The sequence below is a fragment of the Vombatus ursinus genome, unplaced genomic scaffold, assembly GCF_900497805.2.
Source record: "Vombatus ursinus unplaced genomic scaffold, bare-nosed wombat genome assembly UNPS02010193.1, whole genome shotgun sequence".
Lineage (NCBI taxonomy): Eukaryota > Metazoa > Chordata > Mammalia > Diprotodontia > Vombatidae > Vombatus > Vombatus ursinus.
Window position 1 is genome coordinate 5,391,550 of NW_020949971.1, and position 12,187 is coordinate 5,403,736.

The 12,187-nt window shown below is 44.5% G+C and overlaps 1 protein-coding gene across 1 annotated transcript; it reads left to right on the forward strand.

Annotated features, from left to right (window-relative positions):
- The first annotated feature begins 658 nt into the window (after window positions 1-658).
- LOC114036965 (zinc finger protein 436-like) lies at window positions 659-11,784 on the forward strand. The gene is made up of 9 exons (XM_027853768.1): window positions 659-708; window positions 808-940; window positions 2,372-2,448; window positions 2,499-2,575; window positions 2,610-2,663; window positions 3,148-3,239; window positions 5,376-5,502; window positions 6,864-6,962; window positions 10,165-11,784. Exons 1-9 carry the CDS (start codon window positions 659-661, stop codon window positions 11,658-11,660), a joined length of 2,205 nt encoding a protein of 734 aa, XP_027709569.1. The 3' UTR covers window positions 11,661-11,784.
- The last annotated feature ends 403 nt before the right edge of the window (window positions 11,785-12,187 follow it).

Below are 12,187 nucleotides of genomic sequence, written 5' to 3' on the forward strand. Positions count from 1 at the left end.
GGCGGGACCCACCCGCAGGCCCGGGGCGCAGGCGCACACGCTCCGGGTTGGGGGGGGGGAGAAAACACGGAAGGCCTCAATGCCCTCTGGGAAATGTAGTCCAACTATCACGTGGGCGGCCCAAGAGCGGAGACTCCATTTCCCGAAATGCCTCCAGAGATCCCGCGTTGGAGCCAGAATGGCCGCTCTAGGCCATCCCATTCGGCTTTTCGCAGAGCCTGATGCATTGTGGTCATTGTTCCTCTTACCATTGGAATGCCAAGCAGCCGTCCCTCCTTAAAGGTCAGACTTCTAGGCCTAGGGTCCTGTAGCAGCTCCGACCTGTTGAGGCCTTGGGGCGAGGGAGGGAAAGAAGGAATGAGTGAGTGCGCATGCGCTTGTCTCATGTTTCCTCTCACCCATAGCCAAGCGCTGAGGTCTATGAACGCGCATGTGCCTCCCCCCCAATGAATGCGCATGCTTTACCTCCCTATAACACCGCCCCTCCCCATGGGTGAGAATGTACAGGTGTTGCTCATCTACCCCCTCCCCACTTCTTGCACCATGCTTCTAGAAATGCATGCTTGGCATTCAGCTTCCCATATATTCTTCCCCCCTCCTCCCTTCTCCTAGCTTAAGAGTGAACCGATGGAATGAGGGAGGGTAGAAATGAATGCGCATGCGCCCCGGTTCTTCCCATTCCCGAGGAGGGAAGGAGCGAGTGCGCATGTCCGAGATGGGGGCTTGCTTGTATCAAGTGCAAATGTGTGCTTGAGTACTCGTGAGAGGGACTGTGTGCTTATGGTTGTGTGCGTCCGTAATTGGAAGTGTGGGCACGCCTGGAGTGCGTGCCCACCATTCTGGCACCTCTTCTGGGCGCACTGACCCCCAACTCACCCTGGAAGGTTGTGGTCCAGCAGCAAGGGAGCTGGTGCCTGGGATTCTGCCCAAGCCCCCATTGGTAGGCTTGCCATTAGCATTCAGCCAGTAGACTCATTTGACTCTCAAAGGCATTTTACTCAAAAGGTATAGGCAGAACAGTAGTTAGTAAACAAGTCTAAAAACCTAGGGCACAATCTGTCATTAATACATATAGAGACAGTGGGGAAAAGAGGGCAAAACATTAAAATACCATGATGAGAACTCACACGTATATGGATTCACTGACATTCCTTCCTTGGCGCTCTCTCTCTCTCTCTCCCTCTCTCTCTCTCTCTCTCTCTCTCACTCTCTCTCTCTCCCTCTCTCTGTCCCTCCCTCTCTCTCTCTCTCTCTCTCTCTACTCCCCCCTCTCTCTCTCCCTCCCTCTCCCCCCTCCCTCTCTCTCCCTCCCTCTCCCCCTCTCCCTCTCTCTCCTTCCCTCTCTCTCTCTCCCTCTCTCTCTCCCCCTCTCCCTTTCTGTCTTCCCCTCTGCCTCTCTCTCTCTCTCTCTCCCCTCCCTCTCTCTCTCTCTCTCTCTCCCTCCCTAACTGTCCCCTCCTTTGTGTTGCACTTGTAGTAGATGGCTCCCTCCATCGCTAGTCAAGGTCACTCGAATATTGGGCGTGGCTAGCTCATGTCTTAGCTGGACAAGGTACGCCCCTTGATCTCTTCAAGACCCTTCCCCGGAAGGGCAACTCCACTGTCAGCTTGGCCTGCTCCTGGTTAACAGCCAAAGTCTCCTCTTCCTGCGTCCGGTTGCTCTGAGACCTGTATCTGTAATTGGCAGAATCTCCAATTCTGCTCTCACTGCTGGACTCTGAAGTTGTTGGGGTTTTTATTTTTCTCCCACCTCCCAGGAAGCAGGCGGCAGAGTAGAAAGGTGTAGCCTTACCTTTTACTTTCAGAGCCGCTCTTCCTAGGTGAGAGCTAGAGCCCCTCAATGAAAGATCTTACTCAAATTTAAGTTCACCATCCAGTGGTACATTTGTCAGCTGGGTGGTGCAGTAGGTGGAGCTCCGGGCCTAGAGTCAGGAAGACCCAAGTTCAAATCCTGTCTCAGATAATAGTTATACAACCAATGTCTGCCTCAGTTTCTTCCTCTGTAAAATGGGGCTCATAACAATACCTACTTTGAAGGGCTGCTGTGAGGAACAAATTAGGTTACCTGTGTGTAGTGCTTTGCCAGCTTTAATGTGTTATATAAATGCTAGTTGTTGTTATGGTAATAAATAATACTTTATGACCACTGAGTGACTGAGCTTTGGTGGGTGCTGAGCCCTACACTAGGTTACAGGCCCTTGCCACCACTCTCACTCCTCACCCCCTTGGCCTTTCTGGCCTGGGTTTCTTGGATAACTGTGCCCATTTGTATGGCCAAGGCTTGTGACTATCTTAGCGTTTCCTAAGTAACAATGTGTAACTGAGTCCTTGGCCCCTCCTGGTGCCCCCATTCATTCTTGGGCATGACTAGCTCCTGGCAGAATCTGATAGGGCCCAGCCTGGAATGCCAGGGGTAGAGGCCCCACTGTGCAGGCCCCGGGTCCACTGGTACTGCTCTGGAGCCCACAGGGCCCACCTTCACTGTCCTTTCACCACAGCTGCAGGGCAGCGCCTGATGGAAAGGAACCAGTCCTGGAGCTTCTGGGGATCCAGCAAGTCTTGACCATCTGGCGGAGTAGAGAGCATTGGCATGAAGTCATAACGGTCAGCGAGCGAGGAGGAGGTGACCACGGAAGACTTGGCCTTCACCTCTGGGGAGAGAGGTGAGCCTTACTGAAGTGCGGCAGTGAAGGGGGGACCTCCTAGTGTGTAAGACAGGAGGAGAGGCACCCAAGGGGAGGGTTGGTGAGGGGATGACCCGGGAGGGAAGAGAAGCAGCTCCCCCAACTTGCTCTTCTCCGCGTCACTCAGTACACACCATTGTCTGCGCCAGGCTCATCGGTCCTTCCAGCAGTCAGTCAGTAAGCATTTAGAAAGTTGCCAAGGGGAAGTACTAGCAATGTGTGATTGCTATGTGGGGACCAATCGAAGGGAGAGAGAATTCTCTGTGTACGTTGTTAAGACATCGGTTTATGACCTCCTTCAGCAGCGAGGGGCAGCTGAAGAGGAAGGTCAAGGACGCGGATGGAGGGGGATCTGGGTGCAGGACAAATAGCAAAGAAGTGCCAGGGAGGGAGGGAGAACAGGATGCCAGTGAGGCCCTGGTCAGGGGTCATCTCCCTCCAGGACTCCTTTCTTCTTGTCCAGATAAGCTTCTTCAAGACTTTCCCCTTCCCCAAAACAAGAGAATGGAGGATGAGGAGGAAATGATTGCTGGGCTTGTCACGGCCAGGGCTCAGGTAAGTTCTTATCTGGGCATCACTTCATGCCATAGCATTTCTCATCATTTTACCCCCTTCCCTTCAGCAGTCACGGGTCACACATCTAGTCAGGCACAGAGCATTTACTGTGCTCTTGCTGTATACCAGCACTGTGCTAAGCCCTGGGGATCAAAGAAGGGTACAGTTCGGCCCCTGCCCACCAGGAGCTCACAGGCTACTAGGGGAGATAACACGCAAACACCCTGTACGTACAAGACACATTCGGTGAAGACCCTGGCATTAAGGGGGACGGGGAAAGGCTTCCTGCAGGAGGAAGGATTGTCACTGAGACCTAGAGGAAGCCTTGAGGTGGAGAAGAGGAGGGAGAGTATTCCAGGCCGGTGGGCGGCCACGTCTTCATTCACAACATGACTAATGTGGAAATGGGTTTAATGTGGTTGTGTAACCTCTATTAGATTGTGTGCTGCCTTGGGGAGGGAGGGGGACAAATTTAGAACTCAAAATCTTATAAAAGCGAATGTTGAAAACTGTCTTTACATGTAATTGGAAAAAATGAAATACTATTAAGTGAAAAAAAAGGGAGAAAATAAAAACAAAACCTTCGTTACAAACACGCATAAACCTTCATGCCAAACAACTCTTTACATTGACCATTCCTGAAAATACGTGTTGCTCTTTGTATTTTAAGTTCGTCATCTTTCTGGCAGGGACTGAGCAATATGTTTCATCTTCAGCCTTCTAGACTCATGATTTATCGTTTTATTGGTCAGTGTTCTAAAACCTTTCAAAGTTGTTTTTCTCTGTAATTGTGTGGTCATTCTGTAAATTGTCCTGGTTCTGCTCACTTCATGCTCTATCAGGTCATAGGTCTTCCCTGTTTCCCCTGAAACTGTCCCTTTCTCATGGCACAATAATACACCACTACATTCATACACCATCATTTATTTTAGCTATTCCCCAATAAGAGGCTTTCCCCTTAGTTTCCAATTTTTTACTACTGTGAAAAGAACTGTTGTAAATACTTTTCAAAATATTGACCCTTTCCCTCTTTCTTTTAGCTCTTCCAGTTCACTTCTCCACCAAGAGTGCCTGTTTTTCCCCAGCCCCTCCAGCATTGTCATTTTTCTCTTTTGTCAGTTTTACTAGCAAAAGACCATCTTCTTACATCATCCTTTTTTTTTTTTGGTGGTGTTTGAATCAAAGAATACTACCGTCTCTGAAAATCTGAAATTGCTAGTCAATGAGAGGACGATAGAAGGACATATTATAGGTATAAATAAGCTGTACCATGTTACCAGTGAGTACAAGAACATCATGAAAGAGGTTGATGGGTCTTTTGGGACGGATGAAGGTTAAAATTAGATGCAGAGCCCTTGGCTGTTCATTTCCTTGTCTGATGAGCCCCAGAGGAGAACTGATGGTCCCAGGACTTACTGGCTGGAACCCCCTCTGAAGGTTTGTTGGTTTGGTTTGTTTTTCTGGGAAGTTGGAGGCAAGATGACAAAGGCTAAGATGAGTTACCATTTTCACCATTAGAAAGAATACTTCATCAGAATGGTCACAAGTCTAATTGAAGGACTGGAGGAAATATCTCCCTCAGAACTTAGCAAGTAATGAATGTCATGAAGTGGGTTTGGATTCATACTATTTGAGGTTGTAATTATGAGAAATGATTGTTTCTAGCCTAATGGAAGTGTGCAGTGTGAATTTTAAGAATGGGGCCACTTCACGGGGTCACAACCTAGCTGTGCAAAGGAGGGGGTGATCTGTGGCAGGGAGCTGTGTCCCTTCAGTGGTCAGAAGACGGGGGGGACACCCTGCATGATGGAATACTGCTCCTCGATTCAATCTGTGAGGCGCATGCTGATCCCTAACGGAGGACGATGACCGTAATGTAACTGATTAGGAGTGTGATCGAGGATGTCCGTGCCAGGACACACGGATCCTTACTGGAGAATGGTTGGCTCTCAGGAGGGTGACCACCAGTATCAGTGCTGGGTGAAGCTTGTGATTTTCTTAGGGTTCATTTGCGGAGAGGATTAAAATGATCAGCTTCCCATGTAGCCCAGTACAAGAGAAAGCACGTAGTGAGTGCATCACCGGGAAACGTTTGACTGCGCGGTCCCTGGCTAGGCAGGCGTGTGTTTGTTTCAGGAATCGGTGTCATTCAGGGATGTTGCCATACACTTCACCCAGGAGGAATGGAGCCATCTTCATCCAGCTCAGAAGGACCTGTACCGGCGTGTGATGCAGGAGAACTATGAGAACCTCGTCTCACTGGGTAAGGGGGGCTCTGGCCTTGGACGCAGAACCTCTGGCCAAAAAGCTTAGCTGAGGTTGGGCTGCCTCGTCAGGGCTATTCGAGAGCTCGGGGCATGTGGAGAGAATCCCAGATCCCAAGTGATGCAATCCCATAGCTTCCATGCTCCCTGCACCCTGTTGTCAGAGATCCTGGCTAAAGGGCCCGGGGGAGCTGGGAGACACCTTGCTCCAGGAAGGCCTCCTCTATCTCTCTCTGTCTTTCTCTGTCTCTCTGCATCTGTCTGTCTCTTTCTCTCTCCCTTTATGTGGATTTCACTATCCCTAGACTGGAATCCCCATGAGGCAAGCAGTAACTATCTTAGCTAAACTTGGTGTCTCCCTGGGCAATTCTTATAGTGTGCAGTAAGTACTAAATAAATTACTGATAAATTGAAAGCACACACACAGAGTCCAAGGGAAGATTTTTCAGGTCTGACCACACTTCCCTATTCAGGAATCTCTCCCTATTGCCTATAGGATAAAACATCAAATCCACCATTTGGCCTTCATAACCCAGCTCCAGTGTACCTTTCCATGTCTGTTACACATTATTCACCATCATGCCCCATGATAGTAATAATAATGACAATAATAGTGCGCATTTCTGTAGCTCTGAGGTTCACAACAGGCTTTCTTTACATGTTATCACACTTGATTCTCACAAAAACCCGGGGAGGTAGGTGCTCTTCTTAGCCTCAGTTTCCTCATCTGTAAAGTTGGGATGAGAAAGGTTAAGTGACTTACCCAGGGTCATGCAGGATTTGAACTCAAGTCTTCCTGACTATAGGCCCAGCACTCTGGGGTGCCCCTCGGTTGTCCGCCTTACTGGCCTCGTTGCCTTACTGCACTTAGGACATCGTACGTCCTTTCTGCATCCCTTCGTATAACTCAGCTCATGTCACCCCCCGAATGAGGCCTCCCTGGGTCTCTGCAGCTGTTGCCGACTCCTTCCTAGAACGGTCTTTATTTTCTCCAGAGTTTGTATTGACATCTATGTGTACATGTTTCCTTTGATAGAATGGAAGCTCCTTGGGGACACTGGTTAGTCATAATGCCTAGATATAAGTAGTGCTTTATAAATGCCTGTTGATTGTCTGATGGATATCCCAAGTGATATACCAAGAAAGGGCCTTACTTTCTTAGCGCAGAGTGGGTTGAATGAACCACTTTTCTCTCTGAATCTAAATAAGCTCGTTAACCTAGCCTCCCTTGGAATACAAATCAGCACGTTCTTCGGAGGTCCTTTGTACTTTCTAGCTGCTGTCTTGGCAGTGAATAGAGTTGAATTCTTAAATAGCTTTCTGTCCCCCAGCACCTTCCCATTTCTCTTCCTACTTACAGGGCTTCCCGTTTCTAAACTGGATGTGCTTTCCCTGTTGGAGAGAGGAAATGCATCATGGAAACCAGAAGGAGAAGAAAGCCCACAAGGCTCTTGTCCAGGTGAGTGCATCATGGCACCCAACACCATGATTGACCACGTGGGGAGGGCTGCACCTTGACGCCGTTGGACAAGCCCCAAGGCCTGGGGGGGACGACCTAGCCTCCCTCTTTCACATGAGCTTCATCTTGGGCTCAAGAGCATCCCCTTCTCAGGGAATAAGGTGTGCTCCCTCTTTGTGGTTGGAATTTAAACATATATTTGAAATTTAGTAATCATCAACAAAAACAAATATTCAGACACCTGTAAAGTAAAGATCATGCATCAAAATGTCCATTTCCCTTTTCATACTTTAAGTGTAGAGTAACTCTGACAAAGCAATGTGTGCGGGAGAGACAGAGAGGATTGCGATACACACGGAGTCTCCCGTCTCTAGCATGTTTCATTATAAATTCCTCGGAATTGAGGTTGGCCAGGGCATTGAGCAGAGTCTTTGTCTTTACTTTTTGTTACAGTGTAAACTGTTCTTGTTCTACTCACTTGCCTCTGCATCACTTCACGCAAGCCTTCCCGGGTTTCTGAAATGATCCCCTTCATCATATTCTTTGCCACCACAAAAAGAACTGCTGTAAATATCGCTGTACATATGAGTCCTTTTCTTCTTTCTTTGATCTCTTCCGGATACAGTCCTAGCTGTACTATTCCTGAATCAAAGGGTTTGAGTAGTTTTATAGCCCTTTGGGCATAGTTCCAAATTGTTCTCCAGAATGATTGGATCAGTTCATAATTCCACTAGCAGTGTATTAATTACCTGTTTTCCTACAGCCCCTCCAGATTTGTCATTTTCCTTTTTTTGTCATCTTTGCTGCTATGATAGGTAAGTAGTGAGAGGTCATACTTGTTTTAATTTGAATTTAACTAATTTTAGTAATTTAAAGCATTTTTTTAACCTGGCTTCTGATTGCTTGTATTTCTTCATCTGAAAACTGCCTGTTCATAGCCTTTGACATTTACAAGAGTAATCAGTTCTCCTTACCTCTTAGAAATGAGACCATTATCAGAGAAACTTATTGCAAATATTTTTTCCCTCATTTATCTGTTTCTCTTCTTCTTTTTGCTTTGTCTTTGTGCAAAAAAAATTTAATTTTACCTATTCAGAGTTGTCCACTTTACCTCCTGTCAGCCTCTCTCTCATTTGTCAGATCTATGGGTAGCAAAAGAGTTCGTGACCGATTTCTTTCATGCTCCTTCAATTTGTTCATGATAACACCCTTTATGCCCAGATCACCCACCTGTTGGGAACTTGACTTGTTACGTGGTGTGAGATGTTGTTCTCTAACTAGTTTCTGCCAGACTCCTTTCCAGTTTTCTCAAAAGTTTCTGTTGAGTAGTGAGTTCTTACTCCAATAGCTGGGATCTTTGAAGCCCAGTAATTCTTTAATGTTCACTAATTGAGAAAAAAATGTCAAAGCCAGACATTTCTGTGCAAGCTCTTCTATTTCAAAAACTGAAATAAAATTTTCACAGCTTAATACGTACTTGTCCCACTAACGGCAGCACAACAAACCAGTCTAGAGAACTAGGAAATGCTTAAAAAGTTCTTTTTTTGCCAATATTCCAAAGCAATAGGTATTAGGACTACAAAGGCAAGATGTTACACTAATTCTATTGTAGTCGGAACACCCAAAGTTTAAACCTTGGCTTTATAGAAAGACAATGGATTAGGAAAGAACAGATGACATTAACCAAAAAGGGTTGGGTTTTTTTTGTTTGTTTTGTTTTTCTTAACCAAAAAGGTTTTTAAAAATACAGTTGATCTGCATGCAGACTGAAGCATATTTTTTTCACTTTCTTTATCTTCCTTGATTTTTTTTTTTTGCAACATAGCTATTGTGGAAATATGTTTTGTATGACTTTATAAATATAATGGATATTATGTTTTTTGCCTTCTCGGTAAGTGAGGAGGAGGTGGAGGGGGAAAGGATATTTGTAACTGAAAATAAAAATTTTAAATTAAAAAAATACAGTTTACATCATCACAATTTCTAGACTAATTTCACTAATTAGTGGAAGAGCTAAGTTACTACGAAAAAACATTTCAGAAGAAAAACTTTGATGTATCCTTTATGGGAAAAAATGACAGTGCACAACATATACTTGTACAGCCTAGTCACTGTTGAGCCTCGTTTTTAGTAACTGAAGTTTAAGCAGATTTAAAGTTGTATGCAAAGTACTAATTAATTATGGTTCAACAAACACCTTTTTGCGTAAACTAGTAAAATAAACCTGGTAGATAAAAATGAGGACATCCTCTGAAGAACCTGAGGAGATTTTGTTTTGAGATTGAACCTTCTTCCCTTGTCCCAATACGCCATCCTTTTAATTTCTTTTCGATGATATTTTTAAAATGCTGATGCTCAAAAATCCCCATGTATTTACACCTCTTGGTATGTCAGTTTCCAAAGTTGGCAAATTTCATAGCTGTTCAGACACTTTTTTTAAATAAACAAGCATTTATTTTTCTCTTGCTCCTCTATCCCTCCTTACTGGGGGAAAAAAAGAAAACACAACCTTTGTTACAAACGTATATAGTCTTGCAAAACAAATTCTCATATTGACCACGTCCATAAACATCCATCACCTCTCTATCGGAAGGTGGGTAATATCCTTCGTTGGTCTTTTGATATCATGGATGATCATTGTATTGGTCATAATTCTTAAGTCTTCCAAAATTGTTCATTTTTTGAGTGTTGTTATTGTGTAAATTTTTGTCTTGGTTCTGCCATCTTCACTCTACATGTTTCCCCATGTTTTTCTAAACCATACCCTTTACCTTTTCTTACAATACATAATATCCAATTACATTCACAGGCCATAATTTGTTCAAGTATTCCCTAACTGATTGGCATCCTCTTAGCTTACAGTTCTTTGCCTCCTCAAAATGAGGAGATGTAAATATTTTTGCATGTATAGGACCATCCTGCAATTTGTCATTGGATGTTCTTTTTCATGACATATATAAATGCTTTCAAGGCCCTGAAAAGTAATTCATTTAGTCCTGAGAAGGTAGGTACCCTTTTGCTATTCCCTTACCTGCCTTTATCTTCAATCCCCACCCAAAAAAACTAGTTTGTTCTAGCTGATCTAGATTGAACATTGTTCTTGTTGATGGATGGGACTGAAGCTAGAATTAGTTCTAAATTAGGACCTTTTTTCACATCGTAATCAACAGCTGCTAGTGACATTTTAAAAATTTTCTTTCAGATTTCCTTAGTGATATCTGGTTTGAAACCCTCGACCCAAGTCTGATACAAGACACTTACATAGGAATATCATCTGAGAAAAGACTGCCAAAGAATAGTCCCTGGCTATCCAAGAAGAGAGAAGCTGAAGGATATGACGTCAATTCAGAGGAAGGAAAGAAGAGCTGGGAGAGACCATCCAGACAAGCAACAAGCACTCACAGAACAACTTTTAAGAAAGGGAGTGTGCCACAGTGTAATGCACTTGGGAGGCCTTTTCATTTGGGATCAGACTTCGATGCACTATGGAAAGAAACTGTAGGGGGATGTATCCATAAATACATGACACTTGAAAAGAGCTTCAGAGATTTTTCAGACCTAATTCCATGTAATATACTCCCTTTAGGGAAGAACCTTTCTAAGTATAAAAAATGGAAGAAGCCCTTCAACTACCATTCAGACCTAATTAAATTTCGTAGAACACATACTGGAGAAAAGCTGCAAGAACACTACGAATGTGGTGAAGCCTTTCCCAGAAGATCAGATCTTGTTGGAGAACAGACATTTCATACTGGCAAGAAACATGACCAATGTAATAAATATGGGAAAACCTTGAGCCATAGGGGAAGCTTGACTAAACATAAGAGGACTTATGTTGGAGTGAAGCCCTTTCAGTGTAATGAATGTAGAAAAGCCTTCAGTCAGAGGGGACAACTCATTTATCATCAGAGAACTCATACTGGAGAGAAACCCTTTGAATGTACTGAATGTGGGAAGGCCTTCAGCCGGAGGGCAAACCTTATTAGACATCAAAGAACTCATACGGGAGTCAAACCCTTTGAATGTAATGATTGTCAGAAAGCCTTTAGCCAGAGAGGACACCTCATTTACCATCAGAGAATTCATACTGGAGAGAAACCCTTTGAATGTAGGGAATGTGGGAAAGGCTTCAGCCGGAGGGCTATCCTTATTACCCATCTGAGAACTCATACTGGAGAGAGACCCTTTGTATGTAATCAGTGTGAGAAAGCATTCAGTGAAAGGGCAAGCCTAATTACCCATCAAAGAATTCATACTGGAGAGAAACCTTTTGCATGTAATGAATGTGGGAAAGGCTTCAGTAGAAGAGGACATCTTATTACCCATCAGAGAAGTCACAGTGGAGTGAAACCTTTTGCATGTAATGAATGTGGGAAAGCCTTCAGTGAAAGGAGAGACCTTATTACTCATCAAAGAACTCATACTGGAGTGAAACCCTTTGAATGTAATGAATGTAGGAAAGCCTTCAGTCAGAGGGGACACCTCATTTATCATCAAAGAATTCATACTGGAGAGAAACCCTTTGAGTGTAGTAAATGTGGCAAAGGCTTCAGCCAGAAGGGACACCTTATTAGACATCAGAGAACACATACTGAAGTGAAACTTTTAGAATGCAATGACAGAGGGAAAGCTTTTGGTGAGAGGACAAACCTCATTTGTCATCAGAAAATTCAGACTGGGGAGGGGATGCCTTATTAAACATTAGGAAACTCATAAGGAGATGAAACATTCTGAATGTAGCCAGTTCTTTCACCAAGAACATATTCTGCCATAATTGATGCCTGTTGATTGGGGGATAGCTAAATAAATTTTGGTACCTAAATATGGAATATTACTTTGTTGTCAGAAACACTGAATATTGTAAAGTACTGAATAAATTAAGCTCATGAGTGGAGGAATAAAGCATCTTTAATTGAGATAGGGTAGCAAACCTGCCACCCTGGGGGATGTCACCCCAGCACACTCACAGGAGAAGGTTCTTATACTTTTAGGAGAAAAGGGGAAGGGGTCACATGAGGAAGTGAGACTTGGTCATGCTTTGCCAGCCGCCCTCGGCAACCTAAGCAAGGAAAACCATGTCTTTCTGGCTGTTTTGCTCTTCATGCCATGAATCCCAATGGAAGGGGTAGGAACAGAATCACTCAGCTTTACAACTGGTAATGAGAATAGGCACCTGCCTTTTTTTTTTTCTCAGAGACATGAGATTACAGATGTGTAACAATGTA

What these genes read in the sequence shown, in the direction of transcription:
- LOC114036965 (XM_027853768.1), top strand. Translation starts at nt 659, where the DNA reads ATGCGCCCCGGTTCTTCCCATTCCCGAGGAGGGAAGGAGCGAGTGCGC. An exon ending in TGCAGGCCCCGGGTCCACTG is followed by an intron (nt 2,449 to 2,498) that starts GTACTGCTCTGG and finishes CTTTCACCACAG; the next exon opens with CTGCAGGGCAGCGCCTGATG. An exon ending in AGTCTTGACCATCTGGCGGA is followed by an intron (nt 2,576 to 2,609) that starts GTAGAGAGCATT and finishes CATAACGGTCAG; the next exon opens with CGAGCGAGGAGGAGGTGACC.